This window comes from Lineus longissimus, chromosome 15 (genome assembly GCF_910592395.1).
Source record: "Lineus longissimus chromosome 15, tnLinLong1.2, whole genome shotgun sequence".
Taxonomy (NCBI): Eukaryota; Metazoa; Nemertea; class Pilidiophora; order Heteronemertea; family Lineidae; genus Lineus; species Lineus longissimus.
Window position 1 is genome coordinate 10079899 of NC_088322.1, and position 21509 is coordinate 10101407.

Consider the following 21509-nt stretch of genomic DNA (forward strand, 5'->3'; position numbering starts at 1 on the left):
AAGCAATTGTAAGTTCTGTGGCATTGGGTTTTAAACCCTATTGTACTTACGGATTTCCTTGATATTCAGGTTGAATTGTACAATAAAGAATTACTTGATACCATGAGGAAGAATAACTCGCCCGTTGACCCGCAGAAACGAGCGGTTGGGAAATTCGGCTCGTCGGTGCAGGAGAAGAAGAAAAATGAACGCATGAAACAGCTGGCGAGAATGAAAAAGACCAAAACACCTTGGACAGAGGAGGATGCAAAATATTATAATAAGGTATGGTGACCTTCCCATCTCGCAATGTCTTCTTTACTTTCCCTTTGTCGAGGTCAATGTTACTTGTCAATTGTCGAGGTCACGTGTCAAGGTCAATGTCACTTGTCACAAGCAGAATTTGTCAATTGTCTGGTGTTTTATGGCATGAAATGACACAAGAGTGAGAAGTGACGTTGTGGATCATTTCCATTGCAAAGTTCACTCTTTGGAAATGACTTGTTAGTTCTCGAGGTGAGGTCCCACTTTGACAACTTGAACATTATGCAAATCCAGCCTGAGATGTAGATCAGTCCGCTTTGTAAAGTCAACAGCCACTAAAGCCACCTTATCGCCTTCTTCTTATGCATCCGCTCTTGCCTGCAGGAATCATTCTCAAGTAGTACTGGAAAACTGCAAAAATTTGGCACATTTTGTCTTTCGTTTCAGATTGTTGAAGAGAGTTCAAGACGGCCCGCCAAAAAGTAAGTCTGTTGTATGTTGTTCTATCAACGTGTTCAATGTTACGGCATGTCCTGTTTTCTCATCTGCTCGTCTATTCAAGATGCTGATACTGCCATCTCTTCCTGCATCTTGCTTCAAATTCTGTTTCCAGAAAGTAATCAATTCCACCACTTCCTTTCACATCCCAGTCCCTCTCACATCGGATAAAGTGGAAATATCGAGCTTGAAATTTATACTTATTCTCAAAGAATTTGGAAACCACATGCAGTTTCAGCTACTGTTGGTTGAACCGATTTTGAACTGTAAGGAAATTTCAGAAAACTTTTTACTTTTCTAAAGCGCCTGTTCCAAGCTGATGCTTGTTAACAGGTGATTTGGGGTACTGTTTGCTACAGCTTCATTGCTGACTCTGTGGTACATGTAGCTGCACATATTGCCCTTAATACTGGTACCACTGCTTGTCGTGGAGACATACCTGTGTCTCAAAAAAGTTTTTTGTAACGATTTTGGAATCAAACAAGTTCCATGGTACGTTTTACCTCACAATGAGTTCTGCTGTTTGTCAATGTTTGAAACTTTTCATTACATCTGTTGTGGAATTATGTCCCTGAATGTATGTACAACTCAATGCACATGTTCGATGTTTGTTGTTGCACTCGTCTGATATTTGTTGATGCACACTTCTGATGTTTCTTGATGCACGCGTCTGATATTTGTTGATGCAAGCATCTGATATTTGTTGATGCACTGTTTGATGTTTGTTGATGCACTGGTTGATGTTCGTTGATGCACTGTTTGATGTTCGTCTAGCACCGTTTGTTGTCTGTTGCACCTGTGTGTTGTCTGTTGCATTCTAGATATTAGTTTTCTCCTCACGTCAAGTAGTGCCAAGTAAGCAGTGTTCAATAGATTGCTTAACTTACTACTTTCCCCTATAAAAAATCAAGTTTCAATAATTATCTGACTGATAGTATTTAAGCAGCTGTCTAATAGTATTCACCTGAAGGAATAGTTTTTTCCAACGTTAAAAAGTAACAAATCTAATTTGGAGAAACAGCAATCAAACCTGTTAAAAAAAAACTCAGAAAATTGCAGTATTATGAACTGTGATGCCGAAAATATCTCAATTTAACTGTCTCAGAATACTGAAGTGAATAGGCGATTGAGAACTTTATGTCTATGTTGTCGTTAACTAGTGAAGTCACAGTTTTAGGTTTCTCTCTGATGGTTTCCTGATGAAGCAGTTGACATGAAGCTAAAAATGCACACTTTTTTCTTGTCGTGCTGCTGTTTGTTTCATAATATTGTGACACTTCATAAACCTGCAGAATTTGAGACAAAAACAAATAGGGTCCTTGATTCTTTCAGAGAAACAAAGATACTCATAAGTGAAGCTGAAGGGGGCTATTACGATAGTATAGTAGCTAATAATGTGCCCTCCCTGTCATCAGGGTAAGTAGTGGTTGGCGTAGTGATGTCCTGTGTGTGTTGCAGTGGTTACTAATGGTATCATGAAGTGTAGCTTAGCAACCAGTTACAAATGTTGCTAAGAGACGAGTTTGGTTGCTATCTGTCTTTTTATGATCTCTAAGATATATGCAAATGGTTAGATGATTTGTTTGATGGCCAGCAAGATATGCTTGATTGCCAAAGTGATACCAGTGGTTGCTATGGCAATGTTGTTTCCGTCGAGTTTGCTTTTAGTGTTAGACTATTAGACTACGTCGCTTTTTATAACAAATCCGAATGTATGTAGAGGTGTATGTGAGTATGCATTGTTTTGAGTTGACTTTCTGAGCAAATATCCGGATCATAGTCCAATTATTAGGAGTTTATCAACACATTTTTTTCAGTTGAACTTCATTTTGTATAAAGGCTTGTTTTGCCTGATTTTCTGCAGGGTTTTCCCACTTGCAGCTTGTCAACATTTTGAAATAAATACTGATATTGGCGTTGTTGCATTCTTTGCTTATTTACTTCCCTACTAACATTTTGACTCATATTTTCCAACCAGAGTTCTTTATGTTGACTTCAAATCCAAATCCTCATATTTGCGTTCTATTTCAACCAATCTTTTAAAGATTATTTTGCAATTTTGCTTCGACAGACGCCACGGAATTCAAGATGGCTACGAAGAGGCTGACGATGCGTACCGTGAACTTTTGGCAAAGTCGGCAGCCAACAAGATAATGGCTAAGTTAGTTTAAATTTGATTCAGGGCATCTGATTGGTTGAGAGCTGCATCTGAGGGCATTTCATTGGCTCATCTTGTTGCTTTATCTGTCCAGTTTGTTGTTGTGAAGTCCTCTTTAGTTTGGGTGCATTTTATCTGATTATTGCTCCGAAGTATTGTTTTATGGACTTACATTTTGCCGGGTATCACCCAACTGACAATAGGAAATGATACCTTGGAGTCTACAGTATTTTATCAAGCAGAGTCATATATTCTCTTAATCGAGTCTCTTAATTAAATTATCTATTTTGAATCTATTCACAAACTTGCAAAATACTTCTCAACTCAGGAGCTGTGATGAAACTCGTGAAAAATGAATAGATATCTTCTTGGCTAGACATATTTTAACATAGTACGGATACTATTTAGTGTTTGGGGATTGCTGCTTGGGTCGGCATTTGTAACTATCTTGTGACGTACACCGCATTCAGCATGCCAAGCGCCGAGCTTAACTCGGGGCTGCTGCTAACTCCCAAGCGTTGTGCCTCTGTCTTCTTTTATCCATGTAATCATGTGATACTGAGACAGCTGGTTCAAAACATTTGACTCCAAGAAGTCTTTGATTGCAATCAATTGATTCCATTTTTGATAACGTTTTGTTCGATGTTGTTGGTGCACTACATCTGTCCCTCCTCTCCTGCTTTGATCAAAAGATTTAAGAGTTAGTATATCATTTTAATGACTCTGCTGTCTTCGCTTACTTAGTGCGACTCATGTGGATATTGTCATGATTGACATTGCCACACTTTACTTCTGCCATCGTTGCGTTGACAACAATGTAAATTTGGTGCTCAAAATGTTGTATTTTGCTGTGATGATGCTGTATGAATGCCCTTTGGAAACTAGAGCGATTGTAGAACTCTTATCTCTATAACATTCTTGGAGGCATTTCCTCAATTTTGATAGATTTCTGTTTAGTCCTCACAGTTTTGTTCCTGTTATCTGCGTTTCTTCACGCGTGCACTTTCCGCCACGTCACACGATGTCCGCACAGATTTTTCCGCAATCTTGCAAATCATACCCATAATGCAATAGTTTCTACTCCACTTGTAGCAAACCATCGGGTGACACGCATATGCGTAAAAACGAGAGTGACTCTTCACTGCCGTGGGACGCGCCATTGCTAAACGCACAGAAACAAGTACTTCAACAGGAGGAGCCAGAGTTAGTATTCAGGGGCCAGGATAGATGGCGCCCATCATCCGCTGATGTCTGATTGCTGTCTTTAAACTTGTTTCTTAGTATTAGAGGTGTTGCTGCATTGTCGAAAGATCATAATTAATAAATTTGTCTAGATATTATCTGAAATCCATGATATTACTGACCGTAATATAACCGACCTGTTTTGGATCTCATCAGTGGATTCTGGCAGGTGTTACTTGCTGTATCATGGAAGGACTAAACAACATTCACTACTCACAGAGGCTGACACGAACACTGTTACATGATATTCAATAAGTTGTGTTGTCTTGAAGTTGTCCAATCATATAATTACACGATATTAAAATGAAATTGACACCTCAGTGGTTCCTGAAAGTCACAGTTGGACAGAGAAAGAGTGAGTAGAAGTACTAAAACTAAATGTCTGGAAACAAATTGACCAATATTCGTATTAAAACGATTATTAAAACAGCACAACTTTTGACAATGCGGTAAACACACTATAAGTCCTTTTTGAGCTCATCTGTTAGGTTAGCTTGACGGTTCGTGTTAGTTTAGAGCCTTGTGACTTCTCGTATTTTCTCCATACTGCCACGTGGTGTTTCAGTTCGATGGAATAAAGGTTTGGGTATTATTATAACTTTTATTGTGCATAAATAGTTTTGCTTCATCATGAATTGTTTTGTTGTTTTTATTGTTGCTTGGGGCTTCATTTGACACAATATGTGCAGTGTCCTTTGCAGATTGGAGTAAGACCGATTGGATCTAAGTTAATTATTTCCATTGGAAAGTTATTTGCACATTGGAAGGCACCTTTACACCATGGGAAAGTTTCTTGCTAGGGGGAGGGGGTGCTACTCTTTGAACATATCGTGAATGCCGGTTGTCAGTCAAACTTGATATTTTTGTTGTGTAACTGTGCACCATTTCTTCTCCACGCCAACTTAGATTGGTGCTATTTTGCATCATCTCCAGGATTTTCCGATCGTTGTGGAAAGTTTTGGTGCGCCGTGTGCAATGTTTATCAAATTAAGCGCAGTGAACAATGTGTTGAAGGGCTGTTTGAAACATTATAAAGGTATTTTCCTGTTATAATTTCGGTGAAAATTTGGTCCACCAATCACACCAGTTTGAGTAGGGAGAAGGGCATATACCACTGGCCTTATGAAAGTGAAAGGGGAGTATTCGGCTTCAAAACTCACTATTCTTGTTGGATTCATTGAATGTTTTGCACCGTGTTTTTCTCTCCTAGAATGACAGGTAGCGCCGCCATGGGGCCAGTGCGAGTAGATGTTATCTTCACATTATAAATTAGGCAAGGCTTATTCATGTTTTCCGTCGATTAAAAAATGTTGTTCGATTCTGGCATTGTCTTCACGTGGTGGTTGTACACCAAGATGATTGTTTTGCTGGGCATGCGGTTTGAAATAGTTTCGTTTCATTTGATGATATCAAAGTCTATACTGTTGACTTTGTATTACTGCTGATACAAATGATGAACTTGATTGGCCGAATTAGATCGAGTTCACATAGAAGTCACAATACACACGTGACCTGAAGAATGACCACGTCACAGGCTTTAGGCCTTCATGGGTAACTTTGAAAACTCCTTGTTCAAGCAAGTATCAAGAATGATGACAGGTGAATCTTATGTAGCTCGGCCTGTAGCTGAATTCGCACTCTAGATAATCTTGTTTTAACAAGGAATAGAAAAATGGTCAGATTTATTTGTGTTCAGTTAGGTTGGAGTGGTTATTTTGAGATATGAAAAGTTGTAGACATCATTGTCTATCATCACAGCTATCAATGTTCGGTGTTGTTCCTGTGTGGTTGTTTCTCGCTGTTGATTGGTCATTCCTCGATATTGTTGATTGGTTGTTCTATGATATTGTTGTTTGGTCGATGTGCTCTACTGTTACTCTGTCCGTAGTTTAATTCAACTTTTCCTTCCTTCAGGTTTCGGCGTATCGCCAACTTGTTTCTCGAGTCTGAATACTTTGAGTAAGATTTTACTGTTGTCATGAATTTTGTTGCCAATTGTATCCAGGGTTCTGCCCTTCTTGGTCCTATTTTAATTTGCTACATCCATTTCTAAAAGAACAGTTTGGTTCCAATTTTGAGAAAAATTAGATTTTTACATTAGATGTTCGAGAAAACATCGCTGTAAGATTTTGCATCAATTAATTTCTACAAAATTTACCACGAAAGTCACAAAAACGTAATTCTTTTGACCATTTGTGCAGTTTAAGATAAGTGGCTTTAACAAAGGTGGCGATATTGGGCAGAACCCTGTGATGTACTCTGGACTCTACCCAATCTATGAGTCATAATAAATGCCTTGTTATACAATATTAACAATTATTCAGCTTTTAACATCTCTATAAACATGCCAAACTCTGTATGTCGTAAACTAACTATTCCCCATCTAGTTTTGCCTAAAGAAGTAGCAGAAATGTGTTATACCTGTAAATATTTTTAAAGGGGGACCATAGGCAGGAGCTTGGGGTGAAATTAGTAGTCGTTATGATTTCAACGTATGGCGAGATGGGGGACACCTCTATTCGTGACTTGTGTAACTCAACCTGACTGACCTGGCTCCTGCCTATAGTCTCCCTTTAATTAGTAACAGGATTCGCAATGAAATGAGAGAAAAGTGTTTTGTCATTTGTGAGCATCATTTGTGTGTTTAAGTGAGTTAGTCCATGTGAAAGTATGAAAACAGTGTGAGATAAGGAAATTGAGGCAAATACACATGATAAAGGAAATTGAGGCCAATTAAGGAAATTGTGAGAATAAATGACAAATACAGTTACCCTTCACTGGGCCCTGCGATCATGATCGCATGAACCAAAATCTTTTGTTTATGTTGGACATCACAGGTGCCAGATGCATGTGCAAGTGCATGTGTGCAGCCTACATGTAAGTGCCTGTGCCAACAACATACTCTCAATGCACATGCATCAGATGTGCATCATTCTGTAGTTTGGAGTTGATCAATGCATCATATTGAATCACATGTGAGGATCAATTTATGGTCATCATTTTGCTGCTTGCACCCCACTTTTACAACTGTTTTCAGAATGGAAATTTACCATTTTTCAATCAACTAAGCTAATTAATCCATGTAATTGTCTCTTCCGCAGGAAAAAAAGCAGAAAAGGACCAAAACCAGACATGGTGGATGCCGCTGTTCAGACTGAATATTTCCCCCACATGCCTTATAGAACCAAGGACTTATCCGCCCTAGCTACAGTTGCGCCCGCCCTTAGACTAGTACACATGAATAAGACCCCTGTTAAGAAATCAGGCGGTGCAGGTACTGATCCTAGCACATTATAGCTAGTATGCTTGTACATTGCATTTTTGATGTGTTCTTGTGTGGTGAAGTTGAAATTTCAGTATTTTTATTTCAAGTGGTTTAAGAGCTCTTGCAAAATTGTTAACTTTTATACAATATTAAAATTTGTTGTTTTTTTTGTTTTTGTTGACATTTTTTTCTGCAAAACTATTTTTTGTCCCTTTTGTGCAGATTTTATTTGCGCAGATTTTATTTGCGCATGCCAAGGTGTATGATTTCAATGCTTGGGGGAACAGACTACTTTTTTTTCCATGTGGCTCAGTTTGGTGCTAATTGATATGCCTTTGCAAATGAAATTTGAAGAGTTGGATCAACAATGACCTCGTATTGCAAAGTTTTCAAAAGGCAACATTTTGACAGAATACAAAAATACTTCAACTTTGCGCACAAGAACATCAGAGTTTGCAAATCTTCCACTAATAACTTAAAAATCGTTTTGAGTTAGGTGATGGCACGGTGATATACTTACAAAACCCCATAATGGCTCAGTTCACTACCATACTCATAGAGAGAGTGTTTCATTACTAACATCAAGGTTCTCAGGCAACTACTGAGGTGTTTTGTGAAGTCACTGCTGAATAGCTGTAGAATATGATAATACTCTGTTATTTTCGGGGCCTTATGATTTATCCCTTTGACACATAATTTTCCCATGAACATTTGCATAATTTTATATCACATGCTTTTAATTGGTTTGGAGTGGTGGAGTACTGTAGTTATATGCAAATATTTTGCCAAATTTTACCTCGCAGCTTCGAAAATGATACCTAGCAACCTCATTTCTGTTGGCTTAGAATATGTGGATCCGAGTTTTTATGATGGGCCATCCACCCTTGTTTTGTTCATTTGAAAGCCAGGTAGTGCTCATAGAAATACTAGTATAGGCCCTTTGGTTTTGCCGTGATTGATTCAAACCGAAATAGGACTTTCCAATATTCTGAAAATGATGAGCCTTGCTCGCTATCGGGCCTGCTGGCAAAAAGGATTAATTGGAACTTGTAAACAGAAGTCTCTCATGGTATGTCATGTTTTTTTTACTTTGTTTCAAAGTATAGTCCCCTTGTAGAAAAGTTCAGCAGCCTCGAAACTGTCACCTTATCAATGTTGCATGTAACTATACAGGCCCTCTCGTAGGATTCTAGGACTCGATGGAGAAATGTATTGCTCTATATTTTTGCCGCTGTCAAAACTAAATGTCCCAAAATGTCTTCTAACTCTCTGACTGTTTATGTTTCTCTTTCAGTTCAAATTAACAGTCTTGGCATGATATATAGTAGTTAGGCGAGGGGCATGCAACACTGGGGAAGGGGATACTGTCTTTTTTCAACATGTACTTTGGCAAAATCAGCAGCCAACCCTCGGGAATCTCACAAGAACAATCTATCTGTATTGTCGAATGATTTAGCCTGAATGAGGGTTGAACATATTAGAAAAGTATTTTTGGTATCTTTTGGCTCCAATTTCAACAGAGCTACCAGTGCTGCATCCTTTCTTAACTGACACTAACTTGTGTGTTAACTGATGAAAAATGTTGTGTGTTAGTAACTATTAGCTATATCAAACTAACTGAGTTGAAATCTTTAGTTTTCAGATGAATGTTGCACTTGCTTTATATACAAAATGAATTGTCTTAATCGGTGCTTGACCCAATTTTTCACAGAAAAGGGATGCAGATTTCTACCCGAGTGAATTAAGAAGCAGCATGGGCAAAATACAGCCTATCATTTTAGACTGGGATGCACATGGGGTATGAAGTAATATAGAATGACCCTCTCCTGGTTGTACTAAAGTAGGAGGACGTCGGGTCTCAAGCAATCTCAGGTTGAGGTCTTTGTCACATAATACGAGTTTGGCATGTTTAAGGAGTTTTTCTTTTTTAAGTTTGACACAGTGGACAAAATTTATTTCCATGATTGAGCTAATCATTTTGTAATTACAGTATTATGAGTTATTCATAATGCATCTACATCATTCGATGGATTGATTGTAATTATCCAATAACAGATTTTAAGTAAAGTCCTGTTTTATTGAAATAATTATTGAAATTAATTAATTATCTTTACCTAATTAACTAAATTTTGTACTTCCTATTGACTCCTGTGCTCATATGTTAATACGTTTTCGTGCAGCTTCGGGGAGTACATCCTACCTGGGTGGGAGTACGCACAATTAGGATACTCACAAGTAGCAGTCACACAAAGGTATGCACAGAAACACCAACCCAAAAAACCAGTCGAAGAAAAAGAACACGCCGATAAAAGTGAGATGCACACTGAATTTGATGTGAACGATTTGTTGGAGAGGTTGGAGAATGATGCGGAGACGGTTAAGCACAAGGAGCGGTTGGTGGCCCGGAAAACCATCGAGGAGCAGCATCGCCGGTTACAAATGATGGCGATGGTTTTGAAGGAGTATCAGATGGAGGAAGGCGCAGATCCGGATGGTGTTGAGCAGACTGGTTGGGCAAAAGCCCGCCAGTCGTCAAAGGATGGGAAGTTTAAATCATTCGATTCGGGGTCTGGGAGTCGTCACTCGTCGTTTGATGTTGCGGAAAACCCACCAGCCGAACAGAAAACATGGAAGAGGGTTGTAAAGCAGTCGTCGAAGGAGGGGAAATTCAAATCTTTTGAATCGGAATCTGGGAGTCGGCGCTCGTCGCTTGAGGTTGCAGCAAGCCCGGCAGCTGAAAGGAAAACATGGAAGAGGGTTGTAAAGCAGTCATCAGAGGAAGGGAAGTTTAGTAATACACCACCAGGGACACCGGCAATGAAACGTGTGGAGGAAAAACACGAGGATGAAGAGGAGGGGGAGAGTCTGGAGAGTGAACGCAAACACGAGAGTTATCCGGGCAATCCAGGGAATCCAGAAAATCCGGGAAACTCGGTGAAGGAGGGGAATCTTGAGAATGTGGCAAGTCCTGGCACTCCAAAGAAGAACTGGAAAAACATGGTACAGCAGGTTTCTAACGACAGCAAGGTTTCAACGCCCCCGGCTTCACCGGCTATAGATCGGGTTGGGGACTTGGACACTGGGGGTGAGGACGGGAACCAAGGAACGCCGAAGAAAACTTGGAAGAAGATGGCCCAGCAGGTGTCAGAGGAGAAGAAGTTTACGCCACCGGTCTCGCCTGCTGTGAAGCGTTTAGAAGAACTTCAGGGTACCCCGAAGGTCAAGAGGGGGCCACTTGATAAGAAGTCTTGGAATATTGTTCAGCAGAGTTCAGCTGATGGAAGGATTGCATCGTTGGCGGGAACACCTGTGGACAGCCCTCTCGTGGAGAGGAAAACTGTGGAGGAGTTGGATACTATGCCAACATGGGATGAAGTAAAAAAGGATTTACAGCCCGGTGATCCGCCGTTGGAAGACAAGATGCCAAGTTGGAATGAGATTAAACAGGATTTAAAACCAGATTTAGATTCTGCTCCCCTGGTAGATAAAATGCCGTTGTGGGATGATGTCAAGAAGGATTTGAATCCCGGAGAGCCACCATTAGAGGACAAGATGCCATCATGGGATGACGTGAAAAAAGATTTGAATCCGGCGGATGAGGAGGAAAAAGAAAAGAAATCATGGAAGAAGATGGCCAAGCAGACATCGATTGCAAGTATTATGTCATCGTCGCGTAATTCACCCGCTTCGAGTCCAAAGACTTCGGTTGTTTTGAACGAGCCACTGAATTTGGATAGTCTACCAGCTTTAGCAGAGGATTCCTCGCAAGGGCAAGTGAGTCATAGTTCGGGGTCCTCACCAGGAGACAAGAAAAAGACGTTTAAAGGTTTAGCAAAACGCGCTTCAGCGACAAGTCTTGTTTTGTCGAAGGAGGTATCACCGAAGAAGCGAACACCTCCGGATGGCGCAAGCCCTGATGGAGATTTGGATGAAGTCCAGGATATCCCGGATGTTAAAAAATCTTGGAAGAAAATGTCTAAACAGGCATCAGTAGTGTCGTCGATTGCATCATCTCCTGCTGATAGTCGCCGGGAGTCCAGTTCGTCAGAAGTGACCGTAGAGAAAAAAACATGGACAAAAATGATCAAGGAGAGTTCGGAGGATGGACGGATGGCGTCATTGTCTGGTACGCCACCCACGGAGAAGAAGTCGATGCTAGGTAGTCCGGATGGCGAGGAAGTGAAACCGGATCTCGAAGAGAAACAGGACGCCGATGGCGAGAGCGTGCCAGAAACTGCTCCGGATCCAGTCGTAATGAAACAACCAGGTGCAGATGAGACGGATCCTGTTGTGGAAGAGCAACCGGGAGCGGATCAAGCTGGAGGGAAAGGAAAATGGATGATGGTGCGGCAAGCATCGCGAACTGGCGACTTCAAGGCATTGGATTCTCCTGCTGTGGGATTAGCGGCCGAGTAGGTTTGGTTTGAATATTCTAGTGTTGTTTGATGTGCTGTCGGTGTTCCTACTTTCCAAATCCTGCTGGAGCTTTGTATACTGTTTCGACGTGTTTAAGCCATTTGAGGCGGGTCTGTTACATATAGGCCTATACACGTAAAATAGGTCTTTTGTACAGGCTCTTATGTCAACTCGGTAAATACAGGAATCACAGACTATGCAGGAATTGGTCTACTTTGTTTACCAGGAACTATCTCAAACTAGAGTCTATCAAGTAGTGCAGATCTTCTGATTGTTTTGTCTACAGTTCTGTCAAGTAATGTCCCATGTTGTGCGCCTTACTTCTGTAAGCGATTGCCATAATACAAATAACGATTGTGTCTTTAAAAACTTGCTGCTGTGTTTTGTTACTGGAAATCCTGCCTTAACATGGGTTGTTTCATTAAACTGGAAGAATTAGATTTGAAAATTGTAGATTCTTACTACATGTATCTTTAGCTCATCTGCAATTAAGTTGATTTGAAGTTATCTACTGTCATGAATAGTCAGTGTTTGTTGTTGTTGTAACACTATGCCTTTATCTGTGGTGGTAATTCTGTCTGAGTCTACTTTCATTTTCAGCATTTTCGAGAGATTATCTATATGTCTGTTTCTCTTTTCTAACCGGACTCGGACAGAGTTGCTGATGCATGCAGTGTTCAATGTGTTGAAAATCCATTTTAATGCTATCATTGAGTTAAAAACGTTCAACTCTTATTCCACCCTGGGCAATGTTCAGGCTTGGTATATCTTGATATCTCAATACATAGTGATAAGCCAGCAAGGGTTAGATAAGGGCTTTACATCACACTGCGGTATCTCGGTGAAAGATTTTTTGAACGCCGTCTGAGATACTGAAATTTAAATGGATTTTTCAATATTTGTCATTGTTGCAATGTAGCATGGGCTGTTACGGTGAATGATGTGGGCCTATTGAGGGTTTCGGATTAAATCCAGCATTGATTCTACAGTTTGAAGAGAGCGTGTATAGTTTATGGTCTGTAATGGCCACAACAAAACTCCTGTTGCAGAATATTTTAACTAAAACAGGTCTTCTTGTTGACCAGTTACCCCATTGTCTAAACCTGAAGTCATGACAATTTTGATTGAAGGTTGATGAAAGATTATGATGGGACTACAATGTAATTACGCATCTTCTGTCTCCAAATAAAGTCACCAAGCATCTCTCTTCCTTATACTCTGATGCTTATTTTCTTTTTTCAAAGCCTTACCTTCAAAAAACACTACAAATGGTTTCCATGTTGGTCAGTGCGAAAACGACATGTAAGATCTTACAACTTGTTGTCAAGTTTGGTTTTGGAAACTTTTAATTCAGGTCTTTAGATTTTTCAGGTGATTAGATTTCAGTTGAGATTCGACCAATTTCTAAGAATTTTGATTACATTAGTTTTTAAATAAAGGTTTTGGACTTTTGGTACCTAGGGTTGCGTCTTTATTGCTATTTGGTTGAGGTTATGACCTGGTAAATTCACCGGGAATTTTCTTCGTTATCTTGGAGGAAGGAAAATATTTGAATATTTACTTTTTCGTATCTTTTAGTGGTTTTTATATCAATTATTTGAGATGTTCTCATCTACAACCACAACTTCAACCTGGTACTTTTAGTGTAGAATGACTTGATTTTAGCTTCATTCCCCTAAAACTGTTATTTTTCCCCTTGCTCCCAAATAGGTCATTGTTTCACAAGTTTCTTGCTGAATCCGAACCCACACTTGTGTAATACCAGGTTTGTGCACTAGATGGCGTACTGTATATTTGTTGTGACTCGTCAAGGACTGGTTGGGAACCATAATTAGGGCCTGCATATGTTTTGGATGTTTGTGTCTCAAAAGGGAATCTGCAAGTGGGGTGGGAGGGGATCAAGTTGCTCTATTCCTGTGGGCAATTTCAACTTGTGGGCTATTTGAAGGCAAGATGCCTCCCATTCTAAAAAAAGCTACAAATGATATATAACCTAATATCTTGTGTAAGTGACAGACATCATCGTATGTGATGCGGCACTTGGTTGCGATATTGGATACAGCTGGTAAAAGTTCTTCATAAATTGCTAAGATGTTAGAATAGTATTATAAATTACTGAATGGTTACACTGGCATAATGACTCTGAAACTGGGAACTATGATTGCACTGGCATAGTGACTCTGAAACTGGCAACTATGATTGCACTGGCATAATGATGCTGAAACTAGCAACTATGATTGCACTGGCAAAGTGACTTTGAAACTGCCAGAGTCACATGGTCAGTGCATGTGTTTGGCATCCTTAAAGGGGAGAGTGCATGTTTGTGTTGTCATTAAAGGGGAATGTGCATGGGAATGTGCATGCGTGTAGCGTCCAGTGACCTCGTTGCTGTCCTCGGTTCTGTGGACCTTAAAACTTATGTTGCAGAACGATAACGGAGGAGAGATCTGCGGAGGATAGACAGATCAAGAAACGATTATTTATCTGTTGTCCAATACCATTGACAACATAACACTAGACTGGCAAGGTTCGTATTATTGTCAGTTGATTTCGATTGAGGGGGGGGGGGTCGGTCACTGTCCAGTGAGTGGGGTTGTGCTCGAGTGTTAACATAAAGTTAACAGTCGCTTATCTGGCAGGGGGAGGTAGTCGGTCTTTGTCAAATGAATATGGTTCTCCAGTTGGCTCGCAGGTGTTAAAATGCATTCGGTTGACCTGTAAATGGAGCTAGACTCTTGACAGCTCATGAACAAATTCAGTTTCATGTTGGAACGCTGTTTTGCAAAAAAATCGAATTTGACTACTTTACAATGCTCCAAAGACCCTGGTGTGGTACGTAATTTGCAAAAAAAAACCAGTTAAAGATTTTATAAAAATAATATCCAGACGGAGAGAGAACTTAAATAAAGATCAGAGGAAGTTGCCAAGCCAGTGTAATTTTTACATGTACTTAAACGTAATCAAGCTCAGAAAAGTTCATAATTTTGAGTCTGACATATTTTTGAGGACACCCTGTATTCTAGTAATTTCTTTTAGTTTGTTTAAATTTGATCTTTATTTCTCTTTCATTATTTGCTTGCCCTTTCTTCGCTCTTGGTTTATAGAACAGCTATAGTAAGTTAGCGTTTAGTTAATTTTGTATGTACATGTATGTGTGGGGTGTGCCATCTTGAACAGATGAGGGTTAATGTTTATGGCTGTCCCTGACTCTCGCAGGTGGCTGATTGTGGTGCTGATTCAACGTCCTCAAAGGAGTGTTAGGAGCAATATAGTCATTGAGGCTGAGAGTGTAATATTGACTTGATGTGAACAGACCCTATCTAAATTTGTCAATTTAAGCATTGTCTGTTCAACTCTATTTATGTTGCCTTGAGTGACTTGGTGAAAATGATGACATGTTCTTGGGAAATATTCCTATCCTGATTATTTTCCAGCTTCATAAGTAATAACTTGATAAAGTCCCTTCAAATGCCACGTACTTTAAACCGCCAGATTAGATTTTGAAAATTTTAACCGTCTTTTTTGCGTCTCTTCAGGAATCAAATGAATAACTCTCCCATTATCCACCAGAGGGCTCCACACTACAAGAAAAATCCAAAGGTCAACAGTCAACAACGTTACGTTCCTGCACTTCTGGACTTAACTCATAACAACAACAACAACATAAATACCAAAACTGGAGAAAATGTTGTCGACTTCCGATCAGTTTTACGTAAAACAAATTATAATCCTGACGAGGAGACACGAAGGTTCACGACAGATGCGCCAAACCAGTACGACTTCCGTAAGGTGTTAAAACGACATGTTGGACCAAATTCCCTGGTGTAAATGTCTAAATTAACAAATGCTAGTGGTTAACGTTTTCAGAAAAGGTGCTATATTGATATGAAGTTGGTTAAAAAATTGAGATTTTTTAGGGGTCTAATTGGGTCTTGCGAAATGTCACAGGGCTAACTACTAAATGTTAAAGCAAATGTGATTAAATTTGAATTCATTAATTGGAAATCGAAATATTAGGGTAAAACGTGAGAAAATGTTGCTCTTGTTGTATCATTCTGTGTTTGTAACAAAAATAAAGACTTATGTGTCAATAGGATAAACGGTTTAAATGACTGCATTCGGCTTTTGAACTTATACACATAACATAAGATAACACGTTCTGTATGCTAGATCTTGTTGATATATGTGGCTCCACCTAGGTGTCAAACTATGAACGATTCATCAATTAAATCCTAATTGTGCATGTACTGGTACTTCACCGCGGCCATGTTTTCAGATTTTGTATTTTGCACACCAATCCGTCTTCACTAGTGTGTCACGTTCACCGTCCAATTGTGTCAATTTACGTTTCTGTGGAAATATTATGGGCTGCATGCCACCGTGCCTCTTTGAGCCATCCAGACCGTCCTAAAATGCGTCCAGCTACTTTGAGTAGCCTTGTGACTTCTGATACTTGTAACGTTAGAATGCCTTATAAGATACCTTCATCATCGGTATCTGTTTTTGTGAAAAAAATCAAAATATATTCACCAGAAATAAAAAGCCTTCATGTCATCATATTTTCACATCCTACATGTACATACATGTATTGGAGTGTCTTGTTTCTAAAGGATGGGCTGCGTCCCCTGGGCTTGAAGTGTACATTGCTTACTTCAAAAAGACACTGTTACTGAATATTAACAAACACCTTACTGAATATTCACAAACACCTTACTGAATATTCATAAACACCTTTACAGTGTACATGTACTTGTATAATGTACATGTACATGTATATTCCTCATTCTAAAATCAGCAACTATTAAGTTTAATTCTGTTTAATGTTGTCATGTTTAAAAGATGCCAACTCCCCCATATTGTTGCAGATGACATGTTTTTAAAGCAGCTGATAAAATTTCTATGAATCAATGTTTATCATAGCAACATATTGTAAAGTGTTTATCACAGCTTTTTCAGTGTTTAAGCACAAGAGGCCTCCCCTTCTTAGATTTCAGAAAAAAGCGTTGAAAATGATCATGAAGTTTAACAGGACACCAAGGGGAAGACTTGATTTATGACAAGGTTTATTTTGATGCACTAGGTATAGTAATTGTTCAGGAATGTTTATAAAAGGATCCACTGGTTTGATTCAAGGAAATATTGGAAGCCATTGCTGATTATTATGTGCTGTAAATACACTTTACTGTAAAAAAAATTGTAAATCATGTAAATTCTTTATTGTAAAACATGTAAAAGCTTCTCAGGTTTTAGTGTATCCATGAGGTAACACTCACGGTTAATATATGTGTTCAACTTGTTCTCCAAAAGGGGTTTTTCATGTGACGTCACTTGAATGATGTCACGTTTCATATGACGTCATGCTGCCAGCATAGATGCTATCATAAGGTCAATGGGGCATCAACGCATCAATACAAATGTCATGACGTCAAAATGTCAATACTTTTCTAAAAGGCCTCTAAACTAGATGGTTTTGCATATTGTCTGTATATCTTTTCATTGTCGTTGATTACATCGAAATATTTAATAAATCAGAAATGTTTTATATACTTTGTTGATTACAGAGGCATACACCAATATCTATGTTGTTCATTGCATAATTCCATCCAAGGTTTTCAAGATAAGGGCGGATCTCTGACAGTTTGATTTGCAAATTGAATGATGTTTCAAAATTATCTATTTTGCAATGATCTAAATGTTTTGAAAATGGTATTGAAAACTATATGGTTGTTGTAATTCAAGCAAAAACAGCTAAATATTTTACATGTGTGTACATATTTGCAAATACTCTAGTTTCACTGTGCTAAGACTGTACCTGAATATTCCAAAAAATGGGAGATATTATGCACATGGTCGTTTGATAACATTCAAAATGTTCAAATTCAAGAGATAATTTATTGACGACGCCAAGTTGTCTGTTCGTCATGATGTCATGTGCAAGCTTGGCCCTTCGTGTCGATTTCGTGATAGTTAATGAAGTAGTCTCAGCTCGGTGAAACTAGAGTTGTTTGTTTACATTCTATAAAAATGTATGTTTGTTTGTGAATCTCATGGAGAAGCCATGACATTACTACTGGTGCTGTGAAATGATACCAGCGAAATATCATTAAAAAGCGATCTTATCTCAGCATTTTGGTTGTGACTCTGCCCCTTGACTTATTGCGGCCTCGACGAAATGATTGAGGTCTATTTCCTGAGTGCGGTTCAGGTTTTGCCAACAGAAAAAACAACCTGTCGCACAGATTTGGTACAGATCATCGGGAGACCCCTGGGCCATCGCTTATGGATGGTTCCAGAGTTCCATCAGTGTTGCTACTGTAACTACATGTACATCAAGATAAGTATTGAAAAACCTCCGCTAAAAGCATATCTTGATATTTAGAAACTTGTGATATTTTACACTACATGTACATTAAGGCATAATTATAGTATGTATATAAAAATGTCCATATTGTTTTCTTTGATTTGTGTAATAGGTAAATAGTTCTGCTGACACTTAAAACAAGTCATGATCAGTTAGAACAACTTTCCAAGGCCTGGTGACTTTTGGAAGAGTGACAAAAATCATTTTGTCAGAAGCCACTCGGATAAAATAATTGTGATTGATGTCCTGTTTTGAGTTCAAGCAGTACTATATGGCTGTTCACAAATCTTTTTTTCGTCATGGAGGCTGCTTGATGAAGTGTCTCACCCCCTGTTCTATTCTGGACTGTATTCAAAGCAGGTGCAGAGGCATTGCAGTTGGCCTACTGTATAGTTTTATCACATTGGCGAAATAGAAGAGGGAGTGAGGACATTTTCAAGAACAGCAAATTAATGTTATGCATACACTGTAGTTACATACTTCATGTACATTCCAAAATGTCCAATATTTTCACATAAAAATCTGTCCAAACCACAAGTATTTCTCATATTGATGTTCTTTACATGTCACTGTGTCATGAAATGCTTTATATCATGCTAAAGAAGTTGTATTTTCTGAGCTCTTTTTCACTATCTTTTATATACATGCATATCTCTCTTTTTGTTGTACTGGTATTTTTGTTGTACTAGTATTTTTGTTTGCTTTGAAGATCTGTCTTTCAATGACAGACCAGTGGGATGATGCACGTTGGATGAAATGGCGAGAGATCTCACCAAATCTGGCCAATTACAGCAGGACTTTGTTAGGGACAATTCAGAGGCCTGCTGCTTGCGAATGTACTTGAACAGTTGGCAGTTGTGTGATCGCAGCATGAAATGTTTATGTGGAGATAGGCCTCACGGGTGAATAGGCCGGCTGCCATTTCAACCAAGCATTCGTAGCGCTGCCAACACATGTCCTCATCCTCCAGCAAGTCCTTGACTATTTTCTATTCCTCATCATTAAGCCTTCTGATAGGAGGCTGGTTGGACGGGCTAAAAATGTATTCACTTGTTCACTTACACTTGCCCCCCCCCCTCACAGAGGCTTGTGACCTGACATGTTCGAACTCTTAAGATGATTCAGTTTCTACCAATAGATGGCAGTACGCAATTTGTTAATATTCTTACCACTAGATGGCAGTGTTGTAGCTGCACCTCGATTCCACGTTCGCCTTACCTGGCCGTGTCAACTTGTAAAATTACTGTACAGAGATGTTTAGAGGTATTAAATGATGTTAAATAATACATGTTGAAAATATGAAATTTTTGATTCGTTTATTTGCGTTGAAATGTTCTGCAATTGAATAGAATCTATCTCTTCAGAATGACTGTTTAAGGAATTGAACCCGAGGCGGAGGACCTTGGTTGAGTTACCAAGACACTCGAGGGTGGAGCTAAAATACAGTCCAAACCCGAGCCGACAGGCGAGGGTTTGGACGAAATTTTAGCTCCACCCGAGAGTGTCTTGGTAACTCAACCAAGGTCCGAAGCCGAGGGTTCAATTTCTATTCTAAAATACCTCAAACTTAAAAAGATAGGCCACGAAATAACTTTAATATGTGCGAATTTGGCAAATTCCATCCATCGCCTGCCCGGAGCGCCGGTAGCGCCGTTGTTTACATTATGTTACGGCAGCCCGTATAGGAAGTTCGGATCGGCTCGCTCAAGTGACGCTAAAATCCGCGCAAATGGGCTATTTGGAGCGTTTTTCTCAGCAAATATGTGTAGTGCTCATTAAAAAACTTAGGGTGGTTGATGCTTCCTTGGCTGATTTGTGTTTGAAGCAGTGTTTTGAGAGCCTCAAACTTCTGAAGTGAGCTGTGTGCATGGTTCCACATTTTAGTGCAACCCGAGGGAACTTTGGTAGAGCATCTTGGTTGCGTGTCCAAAACACTCCACTCTCAGAACGAGGCTTATGCATTTTCCATTTAAAAGTTGACTTTACGGTACCAAGGTATTTTAGAATCTGACATTGAAATGTATCTTGGTTAAAGATGACTTCAAAAATGGTAGTTTTAGTCTACTCTGGTTTCCTTCTTACCACACATCAGCTGGAGCAGAGCCTCGAACGTTTGACCAAATCGCTGTAGCATGGCCTCCAACCCGTATTAGCCCTTGAGCTACGCCCTCTGGCTGATATGGCTTCTAGCTATGATTGGCACTGATACAGCGTTGCTCATTTGATAACACATGAATATGATCACATCAGGGACAATATCAGAGACTGTGTCACACCCAATCATATCCGAGACTACCCAGTATGACCATATCGGAGACTGTCACACCCAATCATATCAGAGACTGTGTCTCACCCAGTATGACCATATCGGAGACTGTGTCACACCCAATCATATCAGAGACTTTGTCTCACCCAGTATGGCCATATCGGAGACTGTCACACCCAATCATATCAGAGACTGTGTCACACCCAGTATGACCATATCGGAGACTGTCACACCCACTATGACCATGTTTGACAGAGACTGTGTCTCATCTAGTTTGACCATATCAGAGACTGTGACACACACCCAATCATCGATTTGCATTCCCCCCCCCCCCCCCATGTTCATAAATTTCTCAAAGTCATAATTTTACCCCCAATCAAGAAAATCAAGTGAAAAGTCTGCAAACATGTATTCTATTTTTGTTTGTATTTGCTATTCTAAATTGTTCATGACATTTTTTGATCCAAGATATTAATCCCCAAAAGAATCTTTAAAAGGAATAAAAGCTGTATCATGTTGAAAACCAAACAAATCAAACCAAACATCATGAATTACTGCAGGGTGTTAATCAAGTTGTGCTGCTAGTTTTTGACTGAATTCTTTCAAAAAGATGTTTGGCAATGAAAAGTGTGAATGAATGGCTAGTATCATTCAGGTTTGCACCATTTTTTCTTTTGGTTTTTATTGCACGAAACTGTTTTAGAAAAAAAAAATTATATATGAAAAAATTTTGAACATTACAACTAGCAACACTTTTGATTAACACCCTATACTAATTCAAAATCAGTCCCACCCACTTATTTATTCCTTATGGCCAATTACATTACTAACTTGGATTAGCCTTGGCCATTGACACATTTGTTTGATTGTTTGGAGTGACAAAAGACATTGCCAACCTTGAAAGAATATGTGAGAGTGTTACATAAAACCACTACCTGTCACATTTTATGCCTTCCAATGCTTGCCTTTGCTTTGACTGTGCAATGCAGGCTGAACATTCATTGCAGCAAGGAGCACATGGTTTTGCTCGAATTTTGACTTATTTCAACATCTGAAATAA

General features: G+C 39.3%; 1 protein-coding gene across 13 annotated transcripts in view; it reads left to right on the plus strand.

The window, feature by feature from the left end:
• The window catches only part of LOC135499917 (myosin-IIIa-like), a 48914-nt gene extending 30590 nt beyond the window's left edge, over window positions 1-18324 (plus strand). For 9 of the 13 annotated variants that reach the window (XM_064790966.1, XM_064790979.1, XM_064790970.1 and 6 more), the window contains 7 exons: window positions 70-264; window positions 691-725; window positions 2074-2157; window positions 2813-2902; window positions 3992-4102; window positions 9587-11818; window positions 15359-18324. In XM_064790966.1, the coding sequence (XP_064647036.1) occupies window positions 70-264; window positions 691-725; window positions 2074-2157; window positions 2813-2902; window positions 3992-4102; window positions 9587-11818; window positions 15359-15650 (3039 nt within the window). In that variant the 3' untranslated portion in view covers window positions 15651-18324. Of the gene's footprint in view, window positions 1-69; window positions 265-690; window positions 726-2073; window positions 2158-2812; window positions 2903-3991; window positions 4103-9586; window positions 11819-14249; window positions 14350-15358 lie in introns of all 13 variants that reach the window. The other 4 variants (XM_064790977.1, XM_064790975.1, XM_064790974.1 and 1 more) reach the window with 4 other exon arrangements.
• The last annotated feature ends 3185 nt before the right edge of the window (window positions 18325-21509 follow it).